Raw genomic sequence first — 19,481 nt, forward strand, 5'->3', positions numbered from 1 at the left:
TCCCTTGCGGGAATATTGCCTTGTTTTTTGTGGGGGGAGGGGGGCCACGTGGACCGAGATACAGCGGGAATGCATGAAGACAAACGAAGGTGATGGAACGGCTGCCGGGGCTGCCCAGCTGGTAAATTAAAAGGAATGGGTGTCTTCCACGGGGCCTGTGGGTCCCCCACGTGACATTGTGTCAAAGCCGATACGAGGCCGTTTGGGTTTGGTTTGACCAGCCAGGCTTCAAGTCAATGTTATCTCTCTCACCTGCCCTGTTCAACCATAAACCTAATCTCAACCTATCCCAGCATCTCCTGTTCCAGTACGCGTCTAGGGGAAAGTACAAAACGTAGCGTTTTAGCCGAGGCAGTAGGAATGCAGAATGTGTGAGTGAGTCAATTGACTTGGTTTTTCCACCCATTTGATACATACGTACTGCAGCTTGAGTGGTACTTTTTGACCGCCTTTAGTGCCTTTGACTTTTGTCAGTCTGAAGTCTTTATCTTTTAGTGCACCCAGCTAGGGGCCTTGTCCTTTGGCTTTGGTTTGTGGAAATTACAAGGGCAGATCAGATGTTGTTGCCTTCAACTATCTATAGATGTTGTGTTTTAACAACTAGCCGCCATATCTAAACTACTCCTAAAAGAAACCTTATGGTACATATTATCAACTTTTACATGAATTTGAAATTGTTTTAGTATTGTAATTTGGAGATTTGAGTGCCTATAAATAAATCTCTTAGCATAGAGACTTTCTTACGAGTGCTTCGTCTTAACATCTAAATAAAAGGAAAGGGAAAGAAAAGAAACTACAAACTCTTCCAATTGTGTGAGACGTGTGGCACGGTGAACAAGACTTTGGACACAGCCGACCAACTATTTCTATCTCTGTGTGATTCCTTAATCGAAATCACCATGAAATTCCACATGTCCCTGTTGTTGAAACGTTGAATGGATTGAAGACCGAGTTGGCAAAGGCAGGTGTGAAAAGGGAAAGGTGGTTCTCCAAACGGCATATGGTATATTTTTCAAAGGAAAGAAAACAAACGAAAAACAGGGAAAGTTCAAACCACTTATGTGATAGAAAATATGGCAGCATTGGAAGCTTCCCCAAGACCAGCCAACAACCTAACACCACCAACTCTTATAATAACACCCTCTTCAAACCCGCAACTTCCAATCACAACGCTTTCCAACAATTTCCTCCTTCCTAAAACGCTTGTTTTAGAAAAACTCACAAACCAGAACAGCTCACTTCTTCTCTCTTTAAAATACACCAAACCTGTTTATCAAAACAATAACAAAACCATTTCAGATTTTCAATTTCATTGCAACACACCATGGCCGGCATGTTGAGACTTGCCATGGCCTTCTCTGTTTTGCTCTCTCTGTCTCTGCCATCATCCCATGCCCAAACCGCTGCTTGTGGAAACTACAAATTTACAAGCAACAATATCTTCACCTCCTGCAGCGACCTTCCCTACCTCAACTCTTTCCTCCATTGGACCTTTGAACAATCAACCGGGAAACTTCGAATGGCGTACAGACACACAGGGATCACAACCTCAGACTGGGTCGCGTGGGCCATCAACCCAAACCAAAACAGTGAATCGTCAGCCATGGTTGGTGCTCAATCTCTGGTTGCTTTTCAGCAATCCAATGGAACCACCAGGGTCTACAAGTCGCCTATCAGCAACTACCAGACCAATTTGGCGGAGGGAAATCTGGAATACGACGTTTCTGATTTGTCAGCCGAGTATTTGAACAATGATGAGATGATCATCTTTGCTACGTGGACTCTTCCCACCAATTCAACCACCATACTTCAGGTTTGGCAGCAGGGTCCGGTTTCCAGTGACTCGCCCTCAGTTCATCCCACCGTTGCACCCAACACTAATGCCAAGGGGACTTTGAATTTGCTTTCTGGGCAGACAGCATCGAGCGGTGGAGGCGGCTCTAGAATTAGAAAGAAAAACGTAAGTGATTCTGTCTCTTTAATGTTCATCCTTAAGCTACATGTCCTAGAGTTTTTTCCTGTTACTTCATAACTAGTGTTTTTAATTTGGTTTTCTTTGGTGGGTAGATCTGTTTTGACTCTGTTCTTTGGTCCCTAAGTAGTTGTTTTGCTTGTTAAAATAACAGAAATCTGAGTTGTTAAAGCCTCTGATATTTATAAGGGAGTATGTTATTGTATTTTAAAAAATCTTTATAAATTAATCTTTAAAAGTTGTAGAATTGAGGATCTGTTTTCTTGTTTTAAGGTTTCTTTGAGTTCTCCCTTGTTGGCAGCCACAAAAAAGGCCTTTTAGTCAATCCCCTAACTTGTTTTTGTGATTTTGAAACGAATTGCAGATCCATGGAATTCTAAATGCAGTGAGTTGGGGTGTGTTGATGCCTTTTGGAGCAATGGTAGCAAGGTACTTGAAGGTCTTCAAATCCGCAGACCCTGCATGGTTTTACCTTCACGCCACTTGCCAAACCTCAGCCTACGTTGTTGGTGTTGCTGGCTGGGCCACTGGTCTTAAACTTGGTAGCGATTCTACAGGCATCCAGTACGACACACACAGAAACATTGGGATCACCCTCTTCTGCCTTGGAACACTTCAGGTATTTCGACATTCTTCTCACCCTATTTCGACGCATGGATAATATTTCGATAACAATTTTGTGTTGTCTTGGTTATTTGTCCTGGCATCTAAATGGAAGCTCTGAATTTGGATGTAGGTCTTTGCTTTGCTTCTGAGACCCAACAAGGACCACAAATTCAGATTCCACTGGAACATCTACCACCACGCAACTGGGTACGCTGTTATCATCCTCAGCATCGTCAACATATTCGAAGGATTTGACATCTTGCAACCCGAGAAGAAGTGGAAGAATGCATACATCGGCTTGATCATTGCCTTGGGTGTCCAAGCTGCATTGTTGGAAGCTTATACATGGTATGTTGTACTGAAGAGGAAGAGGTCAGAAAAGGCACCGCGCACGGCCAATGGTGTCAACGGCTACAGTGCTTAGAGGTCAGAGGAAGGAGATGCAGAGCGTACGGAATAGTTTGGCAGCGGGAGGAAATGGTTCTTTTGAGTTTCTTCCTCCACCTTCATCTTCCTTCTGCATACATGTTCTTGCACCCTTTTGTATATTTTATGGCATGAGTGTGTACACTATTATGTACTGAGGGATTTCAGGATTAGAGATAATTCTTTCGTAAATTAGACATGCTACCTGAGAGATTTGATGTATTGTACTGAGGGAATTTTTTCCTGATATATTTATTTTTCCATCTCATTTCATTGCTGAAATTTGTTTTATTTCAACTTTCTGATGCATTCTCAATTGTGACTTCAATTAGTTTGCATTTCGTGACACTAATAACCACGCTTTATTAAAGAGACAATAAATAAAAGCTTTTGCACACGAGTAACCTCAAAACACTGCTTTTGGGCGAGTTCAATTTTCCTGTTACCAGTTCTCCTGTGCCCACCTGTTACTCATCTAACTTTTTGCAACCTGTCCTTGTACTTAACTCTAAGTTAACAGTTCGTCCGCACAAAAAAAACCTCTAAGTTAACAGTGTTAAGTTTAATTAAATTAAAAACTTCGGCGACACAATCGCATAAACTGAGAGTTTCTGAAAGAAGTTGAAGGCCTTCAGATTGCACGACACGAGTTTGATTTCTAACACCCAATAACGTTGTCTGCTAGAATACTCCATTGATCCATGCTCCTTTCTCCCTTCCTAAAAAACCCAACAGCGAACCCAATCCGTCAACAACCCCACCCTGAACGCACAGCCCCCTCTCCTACTCGCCGTCGGAAACTCTCTTTCTCCCCCTTGATTTTGGATGAAGATCTATATTCTTCCCCTGCTCTTCTTCTTTGAAAGAGAGGGAGATCGAGAGGGAAGCAGAGAAATCAAGGGGGACAGAGGTAGAGAAAAGGAGGCAAACGCTTTGCCGGCTGGTTTGGGGTTGCTGAGGATTGGGGGTGGTGGGAGGGAGTTCGCCCTTGGGTCTTTTTTATTTCCTTCAATTACTAGTTTTCTTTTTTTAATTTAATTACTTAACACTGTTAACTTGAGTTCAGTGGAAGGAGGAGGAGTGATGTCAAAAAGTTAGATAACAGGTGGGCGTCCCAAAGAGAACGTCTCAAGCAGTTTCAAATAGAACATTTCAAGCACTTTAAAATTTTCAGATTGACTATTTTGCAAGTCATTCACGAAGAATCTCTCAGCTATGCATCATTACGAAAACACACATAGTAGTTTAGAGCAAGATTACCGAAGATATGTCATCTAAATTGGTTCGACAACTAATTTGGCATTGCCTATGCACTAAATACAATTGAATCAAATGCGGATCCTGCTTCATGGAAAAATGTTCAGCTTGAAAGATTTGATATAGTGATAGAGGCTGTCTCATTCCGATTCCAGCAAAACCCCAACAAATGCATCCTTAAGCAAAGGGTTTGATGCTGCTACTCTTTGAGCTGTGATGTCAAACTCCTTACCAGATCTGATGTGAAAAATTACAACCAATTTTTGACATAAGTAAAATCTTATAGATGATAAAATGTCACATGCATGTTCTAAGATTGTCAACAAAAGGATAGATGTTATTGACCTGCAACTGCCGGCAGCAGTGCACACTACAACGAAAACTACTTATATTTCCAATTCAAATTAATTTGTAAACGATCGAAAGCTGAGGATGAAGTCACTTACGGATCATACACACATCCTCCAGCTTCTGTAACAATCACAGCACCACCTGCCACATCCCTGAGGCAAAGGAAAAACAAATGTCAATCATTTGCCGGCCACTACAACAATTAACTGGCATAACAGAAAACCATACCAAGGACCACCAAAGCCGAGTTCACAAAATAGATCAAGCCTCCCACATGCAATTCCACAGAGGTTCAGTGCACAGGAGCCACTCATGCGAAGAGATCTCACCTGCTCAAAACAGAAACTGTTTAATATTGGGATGCCAACACAACTGAATATCACCATCGGAAAGTTCTGGTTTTACCTTAAAAAGTAAGCTATTTAGTCTGTTTGTAGTAGCATCCACAGTTAATTTATCACGTTGTGTCCCAGCCTGCTCTTCCAGTGAAACAACTAATGATCAGGTTTTTAGGATGAAAAGACAACAGTTATCACGTTGTAACTCTTCATTAAATTATGATATTTAAGAATAAAATAAAAGAATTAATATAATGAACTCCAAATTCAGGTGCTAATATGCAGCGGCATATCGAAGAACATGTAATGAATTGTCAATCTATGCCTAAATTTCACCCTCGATGACACTTCAGAGCATTTGACACAATATGCATGGTTAATGGAACTGCATCCGGATCCCAGGACATCCTATCATTACTGATTTCTAGTCTCATTGTTTAAATAAAACCTTTGATGTGTGCTTTAATTTGCATGGGGGCATAGAGTAAAAAACAACGAATCAGCCATTTATGTAAGGGTAAAGCAATAATATACCACCATCCATCAATCAGTCAAATCTATACCTCAGTTGCAAGGAGAGACTTCACAAGTTCGGTCTGAGATGATACTGCAGTAATTCAAAACATAAGCATGCAGCTCGAAGAGATTAAACAGGTAATTCTGTAATCATTAAGAAACAATAAACTTGATGATTAAGAACGGCATGGTCACCTTTTATAGGCTTTCCATTAAGAAATGCACCTCCTCCACGTACACCAGTAAAAAGCTACATATGATGAACTCAAAGTTAATACACTTTCCTCAGCTAGTAGTACTTAAAAAGCAAATTTTCATATTTCAACCCAAAAGTTTCACTATAATACTTATCATTCGGACCATCATAATTCCATACTCTAATAGAATAAAAGTTATGGTTAATCACTTGAGCTTGACATTAGTGAAGATAAGAGTCCTAACCTCATCGATTATTGGATTGTAAACAACACCAACTGTTGGAATCTTTCCAATTGTAAGACCAATTGAGACACAGACAAAGGGGAACCTACAATCAATAATGTTCACATAAACAGCAATGAGAATCAATCAGCATAGAGACAAGAAACAATCATCTACAACACAAGAAGTGATTTTTACCCATGCACAAAGTTAGTGGTTCCATCCAGGGGATCAACTATCCATGTGGGGTCGTCAGTCAGCTCTGTTACACCACAAGCAGCAGTAGTTTCTTCCCCAATGAACTAAAATTAACATCGACTAAAAAAATTCAGAAACGGAGAGAACAGAACTAGTCTTGGGAGATACAATGCTATTTTAGGCACCAACGAGAAACTTTGTTGCTACATGGGAATGAGGAGTTAACCTTGTGTGTGGGGTAAAGGTTCTTGAGATGATTAAATATGAGATCTTCACATGCCTTATCAGTTTCTGTGACCAAATCCACCTGTACTTGACAACAAAAATGGAGGATGAACAGAAAATTAGTTGTTTAATTTTAAAATTTCAGTTCGCAATATCTTGTTACATAATACTGAGCCATCTCACTGAAACACATAAGATAAGTTTCTCCCTTTAATTGTACTCAACTTTCATGATCAAATTTATCATTTAGGAAAAAAATATTTTTAGCTCAATGCAGCATTTGGCTGCCAAGAAGATGATGGACGACAACTTATTCAAAAATCATTCACATATATGTCATCGATGCTTTACAAATCATTCAATTTTACAAATCATTCACTTAAAAAAGTTATACAATTATTGAATTAGCAATTCACAGCTAAATCGAAATTGACCAAACACCCATTTGATTATATAATTAAAAGAAGAGAAGAGAAGTTAAAAGACCTGGCCTTTATGCTCCACATGTTTGGTCTCGTAGAACCCTTTTCGAATTATCTGCAATTAATCATATACATACAGATACAAGACTTTGGTTCAACAAATGCGAAGTGAAAAATGAGATAAAATAAAATTAGCTGAAAGGAGTAGAGCTTTGGGAGGGTCTGTGGGGACTGACCTCGCCAGCTTTCTTGGCGGCGTCAACTGCAGAGGCGAGAAGCTGAGCAAGCGAATCTACACTCCACAGCAATTGCAGAACAAATTTCGATTAGTTTTTAGATATAAACAACAACGGCTATGGAAGCACATGAATTCTTCTATAAAAAAAAATTAAAAAACGAGAAGAAGGAGATGGATGGGGTCCTACCATTTTGAGCCATTTTTCTGTGTGATGAGAGAAGGAATGCGGTGTTAATAATAATAGGAGATTTTGATGACGATGGGTTCGTGCTATGTTTCCGAGCGTTTCACGTAGCACTTAAAGCCGCCTGAGGTACTGAGACTGTAATATATATATATATATAGGCCATTCATTTATGGCATAGAGTATATGCCCTTGTGGTTGCTTTTATTTACTGATACACCCCTTTAACATATTCCTTACGCGTACGCCTGTGAAATTTCCATGAAAATGCCATTAGTCTCTAACTTCTGGCATCTTCTTGGTATTTCCCTGAATGCAAAAACAGTGTAGGCCTCTAAATTAAATTGGTAAATAATTACCCAGTGAAAAGATAATAATGTCTGGGGTAAATTTAATGGTGGAGGTCATAATCGTCTAATCATAGATGGGAAGGTGCATGGAATATGCCAATAATATGCTGTGTACGTGATTCGTTGTTCGCTTGTCATTCATTCATATGGTCTCTTTCACATAACCCGTATGCGCGGTGTAGGAATTTGGAACAAGTGCCTCTACCCCACGATTTAAAGAACCATCACATGGAATATGCTCATTTTCTTCACCAATTGGTCAGTGTCCATCTACCTTTCGTTGTTTGATTGATTTTGTTTAAGAAGAAAAGAACTTCGGATTTCATGATATTATCCTATGTCTCGCATGTACGGTTTCAAATTAGAGATTTGATTCTATGTACGTTTAGATCCATAATTATAACTCGATGGAATAGTTTGTGTTGGCAAGATTTCATGGCATGACGTTTAATTATATTTCTTGGTGGCAAAAGCAAATGAAGATTTTAGCTTTACATTTTGGTGACTTAATTCGGGATTGTACTACTTTCACTGTGGGTTTGTAAACCTTGAAAGCTCTCCAAATCCAAATCTGAATTATATTTTACGAAAACTTCCTAATTCGAGCACCTTTATCTTGCATATAGGTGTTAATTTAAACAATACGACGCTAGTGGGAGTGGGGAACATTGCATGAATTCAAATACATTACAAGACTGCTTGGTTAACCATTAAATCATCGGCATCACCTACAACATTAAACATTTCATATCAAAAACCACTAACAAAATTGCCCAAAACAAAAGAACAAAAATTGAACATCAACTATTCAAATTTCTTTACTATAATTTATAGAGTCCAGACTCCAGAATACATATTTGAACATCAACTATTCAAATTTCTTTATTATAATTTAGAGAGTCCATACTCCATAGTACATATTTGCATACGATAATAATTAAAACACGAAAAGATCATTCTCCTGAAAATTAGTTAGTCTTTGCTAATTTACGGAAGGAGATCAATTGCCTAAAATGCTCCCAACTCTTTTCCCAGACAACAGCCAAATAATTCTCTTCGGCAACCTCTACGGCTATGGTGGTCGAAATGACAAGGCGAGAGTTGATGTCGGCCACCACCTAGGTCTTGCCGTGGATCACCCTCTGAAACACCAATTTCTTCTTGCATTGGGCTTGCTTGTTGTATTCTGACATCGCGAACTCTGCGATCTCTTTCACATGGGGGTCGATGATGTCCTTTATAGGCTGATAATCGCCGACCCCGTGGCTGTGATGACGACGGCCACCAGAGGATATCAATTGCAGAACAAATTTCGATTAGTTTTTAGTAGGGCTGGGTTGATTTGGGTTGGTTCATTTAGGCTCAACCCGACCCGAACCGTAGGCTTCGGTTTGGCTATTTTGTAAACCGAAACCAAACCATAATTGATGAAAACTGATCACTTCGGTTAACCGGACTTGGTGGTTTGGTTTGGTTTGGTTCGGTTTCGGTTTTTTGGCTCTCTGAGAGAGAGAGAGAGAGAGAGAGAGAGAGAGAGAGAGAGAAGAAATAAAAGCGATGGAGAGGAGAAGAAGAAAAAAAAGAGAGGGAGAGATGAAGAAGAAGATGATGAGAAAAAGAAAAGAGAGAGAGAAGAAGAAGAAGAGGGAGATGAGGAGAGAGACTGATGAAGACAAGACAAACGGAGAGATTGAGAGAGAAGAAAAGGAAAAGATTGAAACTATGTATTATATATCTATATATACATATATATGTTTATAATAATATTATATATAATATATTTTAATATCTTCGATTTGGTTTGGTTAAACCGTGATTTTGAATATTGCAAACCGTACACGAACCATATATTTCGGTTTGGTTTGGCTCAAACCGATCACAAAAAAAAAATTTGAAAAAAAACCAAACCAACCCAACCCATCAATTTGGTTTAGGCGGTTTGGCCAGGTTTCAAGTCCAAATGCCCAGCCCTAGTTTTTAGATATAAAAAACAACGGCTATGGAAGCACATGAATTCTTCTATTAAAAAAAACGAGAAGAAAAAGATGGATGGGGTCCTACCGTTTTCAACCATTTTTCTGTGTGATAAGAGAAGGAATGCAGTGTTAATAATAATAAGAGATGTTGATGACAATGGGTTCGTGCTCTGTTTCCGAGCTTTTCACATAGCATACTGAGACTGATAAATAAATAATGTAATATATATATATATATATATATAGGCCATTCATTTATGGCATATAGTATATGCCCATGTGGTTGCTTTTATTTACTGATACACCCTTTAACATATTCCTTACGTTATTCGTTGTTCGTAAGGAATATGTGTTCACCCGTTTTGATTTAGATCCTGTGATGGTAGGGTAAAGTTCCCCATTAGCTTGACAACCATTAGTGATTAACAAGTCAACTTTCTTTTATGTGTAAGCGTACCACTGCTAGCAGTGCAAAACCCTAGCAGACTTCTAAAAAATAGATAACTTGCGCCCCAAGTTATTGATTTCCAAACAAGCGATTGTGAATTTGGGTGATGAATATCTCCCAAGTAAGTTCTTTTCTTGCCTCAGACTGGTGAGGACTTCATAATTTTTCACAGTACAAAATGGGTAGTTCTGGCTAGAATAGATAAAAAGAAGACGAACTGTTTTAGGCAGAACTGCATGTTACAGGACTCAAAAATGAAATGACAACTCCGAAACAAAACAACAGGATGTTGGATTTCCATTTATGCCTGGATAACTACCTCTGAACCGAGCTAGATTAGATGTGTCTGTGCTGGATTGGCTCGTCAACGCCTTCAACTGTTGAGTTTCAGCTGGAAATCCATACCAACGTTTGAGTTTGGCAGAGCTTCAATTAATTTCGAGCCATGGAAGACTTGTTGAGCACGGGCAGAATTGAGGCATCTTCAGTCTGGAGAGGGCAAAAGTGGCTGGATTGATGATCACTGAGCTGCGCTATGGTGTCTATTCTGCTTAACCAAGGCTCTCTATAAATTTGTTGGGGTTTTCATATTTGTGAAAAATCTCTGACTCTTCTTGACTTGGCTTTATGCTGAACCAAATTTGTAACGAGAGAAATCTCATTTTATAGAACTATTTCTCTAAACTGAACTGAAAGAAGAAATTTTGAATTTATAGCTGACTTCTTTCTTGTGGCTCAATGAGCTTTAGTTGCTTCAGTGTTTTGAAGGCTTTTGATGATCATTTTGAGTTTGTTAGTTGCGACTTTGAGAGTTTTGTTTTGATTGGTTTTTTGGTTGTCCTGATCTGTTCACCTCATCTCAGTTTTATAGAAAAAAGATGGTGTGGAGCTTCTAATCTTTTAATAATGGGTGGCAGATTTTCCAAAAGATAGACAAGGGAAATTTATCTATTCTGGCAAAAAAGCTATCAATAGTCAGTTCTTATAGTGATCACTTCCCAGCCTTTCCTGAAAGAAAACCTAATCCCTTTTTACTTTTTAACCGCCCTTTGTAAGAATGCAATCTGCCATGATAGTTAGTTTGCTTTTCCTGATGAACAATTCCCTGTTCCTTACTTATTTCTTTAGAAAATGTAGTCTGCTTATCTCTTGGAAATGACACCTGCTCTACTGCAGAATTTCTCTACATATAGAAAGGGTTTTTGATCTTTTGGCTTCAAAGATTCAGAGAAGTCTCCCTGTAAGACCTGCCTTCATTAACTTCCTATCAATTCCTCTGTAATAGTTGAAATTTTTTACTTTTCAAAGTCAAGTAGTCACAAGGGGCTCTTTTGAAAAAACCATTTTTTAGTAAGGAAATATCTGCTGACTTTTTTGAGATCAAGTGGCTACTTTTGTGATTTGTTCAAAAGGGTATGGGCTCTTTCAGTGCCTTGGTTTTTTCCTTCTGATTCTTGTAGATGAAAACCCAAATGTTTGGTTCATGGGCCTATCGACAAAAACGGGCCGGCTTGCAGAGTTTTGGCACAAACACAAGATAAACTTTAGTGGCTTTTAAAAGTGGCATGAGCTTCTCTAATTTTGGGTTGGGCGTGTCAAATTAGGCCCAAACAATATTTTAAAGGAATTTGGAACAAGTGCCATTCCCCCATGATTTAAAGAACTGTCACATGGAATATGTTCATTGTCTTCACCAATTGGCCAGTGCTCATCTGCCTTTCGTTGTTTAATTGATTTTGTTTAAGAAGAAAATAGCTTATCTCCAGTTGTCGTTGGATTTCATGATATTATCCTATGTCCTGTGTGGGTTGTCGCATGTATGGTTCCAAATTAAAGGTTTGATTTTATGTATGTTTAAATCCATAATTATAACTTGATGGAATAGTTTGTGTTGGCAAGATTTCATGGCATGACGTTTAATCATATTTCTTGGTGGCAAAGGCAAATGAAGATTTTAGCTTTACATTTTGGTGACTTAATTCTGGATTGTACTACATTCACTGTCGGTTTGTAAACCTTGAAAGCTCTCCAAATCCAAATCTGAATTATATTTTACGAAAACTTCCTAATTCGAGCACCTTTATCTTGCATATAGGTGTTAATTTAAACAATACGACGCTAGTGGGAGTGGGGAGCATTGCATGAATTCAAATACATTACAAGACTGCCTGGTTAACCATTCAATCATCGGCATCAGCTACAGCATTAAACATTTCAGATCAAAAACCACTAACAAAATTGCCCAGAACAAAAGAACAAAAATTGAACATCAACTATTCAAATTTCTTTATTATAATTTATAGAGTCCAGACTCTAGAGTACATATTTGTAGACGATAATAATTAAAATACGAAAGGATCATTCTCCTGAAAATTAGTTAGTCTTTGCTAATTTACGGAAGGAGGTCAATTGCCTAAAATTCTCCCAACTCTTTTCCCAGACAACAGCCACATATTTCTCTCCGGCAGCCGCTGCTGCTGTGGTGGCTGAAATGACAAGGCGAAAGTTGACGCCGGCCACCACCTGGGTCTCGCCGCAAATCACGCTCTGAAACACCAATTTCTTCTTGGTTTGGGCCTGCTTGTTGTATTCTGACACCGCAAACTCTGCGATCTCTTTCACATGGGGGTCTTTGATGTCCTTTATGGGTTGATAACTGCCGACCAAGGCGACCCTATGGCCTGTGGCGGCGGCAGCCACCAGAGGAGATCAATTGTAGAACAAATTTCGATTAGTTTTTAGATACAAACAACAATGGCTATGGAAGCACATGAATTCTTCTATAATTTTTTTTTTAAAAAAAAATAGAAGAAAGAGATGGATGGGGTCCTACCGTTTTCAGCCATTTTTCTGTGTGATGAGAGAAGGAATGCGGTGTTAATAATAATAGGAGATGTTGATGACGGTGGGTTCGTGCTCTGTTTGTGAGCTTTTCACGTAGCACACTAAGGCTGATAAATAAATAATGTAAGATATATGGGCCATTCATTTATGGCATAGAGTATATGCCCATGTGGTTGCTTTTATTTACTGATACACCCTTTAACATATTCCTTACGTTATTCGTTGTTCGTAAGGAATATGTTAAAGGAATTTGGAACAAGTGCCACTCCCCCATGATTTAAAGAACTGTCACATGAAATATGTTCATTGTCTTCATCAATTGGCCAGTGCGCATCTGCCTTTCACCAATTGGCTAGTGCGCATCTGCCTTTCGTTGTTTAATTGATTTTGTTTAAGAAGAAAATAGCTTATCTCCAGTTGCCTTCGGATTTCATGATATTATCCTACGTCGTGTGTGGATTGACGCATGTCTGGTTCCAAATTAGAGGTTTGATGTATGTTTAGATCCATAATTATAACTTGATGGAATAGTTTGCATTGACAAGATTTCATGGTATGACGTTTAATTATATTTCTTGTTGGCGAAAGCAAATGAAGATTTTAGCTTTACATTTTGGTGACTTAATTCTGGATTATACTACATTTACTGTGGGTTTGTAAACCTTGAAAACTCTCCAAATCCAAATCTGAATTATATTTTACGAAAACTTCCTAATTCGAGCACCTTTATCCTGCATATAGGTGTTAATTTAAACAATATGACGCTAGTGGGAGTGGGGAGCACTGCATGAATTCAAATACATTACAAGACTGCCGGGTTAACCATTCAATCATCGGCATCACCTACAGCATTAAACATTTGATCAATTTATTTATCTACCTTTTACAAAAGTATCATCGAGATAATTAGAAGAAACTACTACACATGGAGATTGAACAGAAGAAAAGGCTCCTTCGAATGTTTGACAGCGTCATCATACACCAACGCCAACAACTATGACAACTCTAAGATTCACAATAAAAAGAACCAGAAACTCCAGCCAGATTCCACATACAAGACAATGTTACATTCATGAGTGGTCTTTAGGTTCCAAGGCAGCAATTTCTCTCACCACTTGAGCTTTGTCTGCCTCAAATTGTTCATCCTCTGCAACAAACCATTTTCGCAAACTTGTAAAGCCAGTCCCAAACCAACAGTAGCAAAGTGCAAATTGAATTAACTATATACCTTTATCAATCTTAAAATCAGCAAACAGCCGTAGAAGTTTGCTTCTATTTGCGACAAGTATGCTCACAATGTCAGCAGGTTTATTTTGATTAGCAGCAAATAGCTGTGAACAGAAAAACATGTCAACAACAAGAATCAAGGGTACCACTCCCCCTGAAATTTAATAAATCACAATGGATGAACCAAACCTTGAAAACATGAAATGCTTCAATCTGGATGCTCTTGCTTGACTCCTGCAAATGCAGTAAAACCCACAACTTAGCACATTTTGGTTCGGTAATATATTAAAACTTTGTTTGTCCCATCCACCAAACAATCATCATCACAAACTCCACATGGCTTACATATATTGAAAATTTCTGAATATGAAATTAAATGCATCCTAAACCAACATTTTATTTTATTTTATTTAAAGGCCTACAAGGAGAAGGGGGGGCAGGGTTTCATGGCAATTAGTAGTAAAACAGGGTAGGAGAATATATCATACTCGGAGAAGATTCATAAGGATCCTCAAGTTGTCCCTTGAGCTCACATATCGAGTCATCACAGCTGAGTTTGACCGATCCAACAAAATATCTCCTAACAACTGCAAGGCATAAAGAATCTTCTTCAGCAAACGCCATAGTCACACGAGTTAAAATAGTCTCCACAAAAAGCCAAATACGCAGCCTGTCTCAAGAACATGATAAAACTAAAGAGAACACAAGGTACTTTAACTAGAAAGTTATAGTTCCAGAGGAGATTGGCACTCCGAGGTTAAGGCATTATGCTATTTAAGAGATGGCTATTTAAGGTCGAATATTTATCATACCTTGACAGCTTGCCGTCTGGTAATGTAATTGGAGGATTCTAGAAGCTTTGAGTTATACTCCGCAAAAAACTGGCATAAAATTATCGAGTTCCGTTTAGTAAGAAACCGTGATAATATAACAAAGGCAGCAACAACAGCAAGTCCAGAAACAAAAAATGTCAGAATACATATGAGTAACAAAACAAAATTACTGAGACACAACAAAGTAAACGAAATAATCCATTGTGACATTTATATGCTCTTTCCAAGTTCTTATTTCCCTTTTCCTTGAAGTAATTCTAATGTAATTATTCAATCAAATGCCGATACATGTTTCTTATTGTCCACATGCATATGTTCTGTGTAAATGGATGGACATAAATGAATACACACATCATCTGTATATCAAAAGAAAATAAAAAAACCCCTTACCCAGTCATAGTTCTTGGAAAGAAACTCCGCTACAGTAGATTTATGCCTCGTCAGGAGTTCCTGCAAGTAGATGTTACAGAACTTCAGAATGATGCTAGTGCAACTGCAACCAGACAAGTACATGAGTCGAAGAAGTGGTGGTAAAAAAATAAAAAATAAATTGTTCTTATATTTTTTATGAGCAATCCACAGTACAGTTATATCAGATTCCCTGTAAAATTTCGGATAAGAACATTGTGGATCAATAATTGCAATATTGTGGATTATCTACTATTAAACCGGGAAGCAGAACATATCAAACATTTCCCACATGCATGAAGGACAAAGCATGCAGCATTTTGAGTGTTCAGCTTATCCCAAGGGCTGCAAAACCGTGCAGTAACTTCTAAAAGTTTAAAGATTCTTTTTTGTCTGAATCGGAGAGTGTAAATATTGTTACAAAAACAAACACATGACTGGTTCGGCCAAACTAACTCACCTTAAAAGTTGCAGCAGCATCTGCAGCAATATCAAAATTGGGGAGCTGTATATAATCAAAGAACTTCTTCATGTGTTCTGATTCCAAAACATATCTGCAATCAAAACAGAAATGTTCAAAAGGCAATTATGTAAGATCAAAGATAAATAAGATACACCTGATGTGGCAGAAAGCTACGAGTTTAAGCTACTAAATGATCCAAATATTCCATTTCCCACTTCTTAATGATATCTCGCGCAGCAATACAGTCAAATCTGAAGTTGACCAATGGACCAGGTTCATTTTGCATACCTTGCAACGGTTTGGTGGCGTATGCACTCCCTCAGCATTGCACCATAATGTAGAGCCATGTCTGTGTTTCCATACCTAAAAGATGTGGAATGTAATAATGAGAAGCCAAAGATTATAAAGTGAATTAAGATGAGATACTTTTTGAAACCCGCAACTGCCCGCTTTTTGGTAAAATAAAAAAGAATTTGGAAAAAGAAAAGAGATTGGGACCCTTATTTTAACTTGAAGAGTGATTCATAAAGAACAGACTAATAATTGGAATGTTTTCAATCTAATAAGCTGCCAAAAAAAAAAAAACAAGTAAAGATGTAACTGAGACACTCCAAGCATCAACAACATTGTCCTCTCTTTTTGATTCCAAAGTCCAATGAATCCCAAAGATGCCTGAATGTTTGTGAAAACATCTTTTGACAACCACTTACTGGCCAAAGCAAAGGAACTTCTACATGTAATCATTACATAAGAAGAAGATACCACAGATCTTCTCCAGAATTTCACAGGAGGTCATTAGTAACAAGTATTTCAATGTATCTCAAATTTGGGGAGTTCATTGTTTTCCGTGATTGAAATATTTGGACACATATAGAACACCATTGAAAATCAATGTCAATTAAAAGATAACTTTTCAAAGTAAACATATGCAAATCAATACATGGACTGTAAGGACCAAACAGAAACATTGCAATATAAAAGCACCGACACCGAGTATCCCAAGTCCTTGTGAATAGTCGCTTACCCTTGGATTAAAATATCCATCAAATCTATGTTTGCTTCCAAATAATCAGATGCAATCAACTTGGATTGAACTTGTTGTCTTTGCAAATTTGCAACAACTTGAGTGGCATCTTTTCGAGCCTGCAGAAAGTCAACCCAGAATGGAGCAAATGAGATTGAAGACAAGACAAGAGAAGGTGAGAGAAGAAGGGATTGACAATTACCTCCAAGTTCAATTTGGGAAGACATATAATGAGAAGTCGAAGCGTGTTCTCTTTAAAAAACTCCTGGGTCAATTGAGCACAAGCTTCTGAGACAGGCTCAGACTCACTATTGCCGTAGAGAATGGACTTCATCTCCCTGATGTTTTTACATAGCTCTGACATCTGGTTAGCAACGAAATTCCAAAACAGATCAGCTTGCGCAACACAAATTGCTCTAATAAATCAACCGCGCATTATGTAAGCCGTGCACTTTTGTTTAAATCCAATGAACAAACAAGTTCGATTTCATTTAAATTAAACTAATTTGAAAGTAAGTCATGCACTTTATTATGATTTCTCAATTTGGTAGATTCCACCATAAAAAGATAGAAAAACAGAACACTAATCCCAATTTGTTTCAAATCTTCAAAATAAAAAACAATAGAGAATCGGATCAAAATTTTAATAGAATAGAATCGGAACGTGAATTGATTGAGGGACGAACCTTCTCCTCGCGTTTGCTTTCGCGGGAATCGGGGGTGCGCTGGGCATAGATGAGGAGATCGCGGGTCTGGCGAACAACGTCGGCGGGGGTTCGGGGCTTGGATTTGAAGAGTCCCTTCATCTTGTTGTTGTTGTTGTTGTTGTTGCTGCTATTGCGACGATGATGTTTCTCTATCTCTTCTTCTTGATGCCGTTTGGATTGCTCCCGTAGATGATGGTCTTGATGCTGCGGTGGCTGAGGAGAGAGCCTCGGTGCCGTCAGAAGAAGGCTGGAGGAGGCTCTCCGCTGCCCACCTTGTTTGGACGACGCACAGATTCCTATCTTGTGTTGGTGTGTCGTAGGGTTAGTTAGTTGTGGCGGTTTCTTAATTCTGCTTTTCGCTAAATTTTGCCTCTAACCCAAATTAGCCTCACCCTCACACCCGATGAGTGATTAATTGCCTTTATTATCTAACATTTGCAGACACATAAATTATTGATAATATCAGGTTTTTTTTGTAATATTTATCTTCGAATAGGAATGGGGTATTCTTCTTATCCCACCAACGGTTGGTAGTTTGTAATCTGAATAGATTATAGATGGATGGATAGATAGCGGATTGATTACCCGAGCGCATGTGCACGGGGAACATGACCTAAACTCTCAAAGACGAGTCCGAGTCCGAGTCCGAGTCCGAGTCCTTGTCCTTGTATGAGAGCGAGACAAGTACTTTCATGAATTAACCGGCCTCTATAGTCTATGGTGGTATTTCTTGGGAAAATATGACGGATTACCAACCGCGCTTCATCTCTCCCATATCCTTGAAACACTGTTTCGAATCATATACTTACAGACAAAATTTTGATGGAAAATGAAAAACAAAACTCAAACCATATCGAGTCATAGTCATGGTAGATTATGACAATTCCAAAATTGTCTGCCCTGTTGTTAGGTAGTCTTAAATTATCTATAATAGAATATTTATCTTTGTAAATTTAATATTGGGTAAAATCATCGGACCCAAAACCTTGAACTTCATGATTTTCTGGTGTTTCACTTGTTTGCTTAGTCACCTATGTTTTCTTCTCCTATGTATTTTGACCCAGAAAAAAAAACAAAAAGAACTTTCTATGTTCTAACCTGTAAATAGCGCTACAAACGAATGGATCGGATAGGTTTTAAACATTATCAGCAACAGAGAACTTGCAATTTTCTCAGTTCTAACTTGTAGCAAATTAATCCAACACATTCACGAGATCAGGTCAGTCAGACTGATGGAGATAAAAAACCACTAACAAAATTGCCCAGAACAAAAGAACAAAAATTGAACATCAACTATTCAAATTTCTTTATTATAATTTAGAGTCCATACTCCAGAGTACACATTTGCACACATTTGCAGACGATAATAATTAAAACACGAAAGGATCATTCTCCTGAAAATTACTTAAGTCTTTGCCAATTTACGGAAGGAGATCAATTGCCTAAAATGCTCCCAACTCTTTTCCCAGACAACAGCCTCATAATTCTCTCCGGCAGCCGCTGCGGCTGTGGGGTTGGACACCGCCGACGACTCATTCTTGGCCGAAATGACAAGGCGATACTTGATGCCGGCCACCACCTGGGTCTCGCCGCGGATCACGCTCTGAAACACCAACTTGTTCTTTCCTTGGGCCTGCTTGTTGTATTCCGACACCGCGAACTCTGCGATCTCTTTCACATGAGGGTCGCTGATGTTCTTTATGGGCTGATAACCGCCGACCAAGGCCTCCCTGTGGCCTGTGGCGGCGGCGGCCACCAGAGGAAGGACGAGGGCAACGAGTGCGAGAAGGCAGTGAGAACGCATCATGACCGTTGATTTATTTATCTCTTGAATTTCTTGAATTTTCTTGACTAACAATACTATCCTCATAAAGAGTGAGCAGCATTGGATTCGGAGGCGTGTATTTATACATGGGTGTGGTTGGGCAGTGGGCGAGCATAACGTGCAGGAATGTGAAGGATTGGCGTATACGGAAGGTTACAGATTGACTTCTGTTTCTGTTGTCCTCTATTTTACTCTCCAAATTTGCCCATTTCGGGATTATTTT

The 19,481-nt window shown here is 38.7% G+C and overlaps 5 protein-coding genes across 5 annotated transcripts; 1 reads left to right on the forward strand and 4 right to left on the reverse strand.

The window, feature by feature from the left end:
* Positions 1 to 1,147: 1,147 nt before the first annotated feature.
* Positions 1,148 to 3,286, forward strand: LOC103326975 (Auxin-responsive family protein). Its single transcript, XM_008229241.3, has 3 exons — positions 1,148 to 1,960; positions 2,337 to 2,591; positions 2,709 to 3,286. Exons 1-3 carry the CDS (start codon positions 1,325 to 1,327, stop codon positions 3,000 to 3,002), a joined length of 1,185 nt encoding a protein of 394 aa, XP_008227463.2. The 5' UTR covers positions 1,148 to 1,324; the 3' UTR covers positions 3,003 to 3,286.
* A 912-nt stretch (positions 3,287 to 4,198) lies between these two features.
* VTC4 (Inositol monophosphatase family protein) lies at positions 4,199 to 7,296 on the reverse strand. The gene is made up of 12 exons (XM_008229242.3): positions 7,157 to 7,296; positions 6,968 to 7,023; positions 6,796 to 6,846; positions 6,311 to 6,391; positions 6,085 to 6,188; positions 5,908 to 5,992; positions 5,662 to 5,716; positions 5,514 to 5,557; positions 5,018 to 5,086; positions 4,841 to 4,941; positions 4,708 to 4,764; positions 4,199 to 4,498 (listed from the first exon to the last, which is right to left on the reverse strand). Exons 1-12 carry the CDS (start codon positions 7,167 to 7,169, stop codon positions 4,402 to 4,404), a joined length of 813 nt encoding a protein of 270 aa, XP_008227464.1. The 5' UTR covers positions 7,170 to 7,296; the 3' UTR covers positions 4,199 to 4,401.
* Positions 7,297 to 12,189: 4,893 nt separating this feature from the next.
* Positions 12,190 to 12,904, reverse strand: LOC148918338 (cysteine proteinase inhibitor 1-like). Its single transcript, XM_089047773.1, has 2 exons — positions 12,761 to 12,904; positions 12,190 to 12,608 (listed from the first exon to the last, which is right to left on the reverse strand). Exons 1-2 carry the CDS (start codon positions 12,771 to 12,773, stop codon positions 12,301 to 12,303), a joined length of 321 nt encoding a protein of 106 aa, XP_088903899.1. The 5' UTR covers positions 12,774 to 12,904; the 3' UTR covers positions 12,190 to 12,300.
* Positions 12,905 to 13,555: 651 nt separating this feature from the next.
* LOC103326978 (Mo25 family protein) lies at positions 13,556 to 17,751 on the reverse strand. Its single transcript, XM_008229243.2, has 11 exons — positions 17,413 to 17,751; positions 16,929 to 17,090; positions 16,727 to 16,845; positions 15,991 to 16,065; positions 15,700 to 15,793; positions 15,222 to 15,281; positions 14,811 to 14,879; positions 14,487 to 14,585; positions 14,188 to 14,232; positions 14,000 to 14,102; positions 13,556 to 13,918 (listed from the first exon to the last, which is right to left on the reverse strand). Exons 1-11 carry the CDS (start codon positions 17,530 to 17,532, stop codon positions 13,842 to 13,844), a joined length of 1,023 nt encoding a protein of 340 aa, XP_008227465.1. The 5' UTR covers positions 17,533 to 17,751; the 3' UTR covers positions 13,556 to 13,841.
* Positions 17,752 to 18,715: 964 nt separating this feature from the next.
* Positions 18,716 to 19,322, reverse strand: LOC103326979 (cysteine proteinase inhibitor 1). Its single transcript, XM_008229245.2, has one exon. It carries the CDS (start codon positions 19,301 to 19,303, stop codon positions 18,839 to 18,841), a length of 465 nt encoding a protein of 154 aa, XP_008227467.2. The 5' UTR covers positions 19,304 to 19,322; the 3' UTR covers positions 18,716 to 18,838.
* Between the last annotated feature and the right edge of the window lie 159 nt (positions 19,323 to 19,481).

The sequence above is a fragment of the Prunus mume genome, linkage group LG3 (assembly GCF_029339155.1).
Source record: "Prunus mume cultivar Tortuosa linkage group LG3, ASM2933915v1, whole genome shotgun sequence".
Lineage (NCBI taxonomy): Eukaryota > Viridiplantae > Streptophyta > Magnoliopsida > Rosales > Rosaceae > Prunus > Prunus mume.

Excerpts from the sequence above, each read along its gene's own strand:
- LOC103326975 (XM_008229241.3), top strand. The coding sequence starts at position 1,325 with ATGGCCGGCATGTTGAGACTTGCCATGGCCTTCTCTGTTTTGCTCTCT. Across the intron at positions 1,961-2,336 it reads CTAGAATTAGAAAGAAAAAC|ATCCATGGAATTCTAAATGC; the intron begins GTAAGTGATTCT and ends AACGAATTGCAG. Across the intron at positions 2,592-2,708 it reads TCTGCCTTGGAACACTTCAG|GTCTTTGCTTTGCTTCTGAG; the intron begins GTATTTCGACAT and ends ATTTGGATGTAG.
- VTC4 (XM_008229242.3), bottom strand. Across the intron at positions 6,392-6,795 it reads ATGTGGAGCATAAAGGCCAG|GTGGATTTGGTCACAGAAAC; the intron begins GTCTTTTAACTT and ends TGTCAAGTACAG. Across the intron at positions 5,993-6,084 it reads ACCACTAACTTTGTGCATGG|GTTCCCCTTTGTCTGTGTCT; the intron begins GTAAAAATCACT and ends TATTGATTGTAG.
- LOC103326978 (XM_008229243.2), bottom strand. The coding sequence starts at position 17,532 with ATGAAGGGACTCTTCAAATCCAAGCCCCGAACCCCCGCCGACGTTGTT. Across the intron at positions 14,233-14,486 it reads TCCTTATGAATCTTCTCCGA|GAGTCAAGCAAGAGCATCCA; the intron begins GTATGATATATT and ends CTGCATTTGCAG. Across the intron at positions 13,919-13,999 it reads TGATTTTAAGATTGATAAAG|AGGATGAACAATTTGAGGCA; the intron begins GTATATAGTTAA and ends GGTTTGTTGCAG.
- LOC103326979 (XM_008229245.2), bottom strand. The coding sequence starts at position 19,303 with ATGAGGATAGTATTGTTAGTCAAGAAAATTCAAGAAATTCAAGAGATA.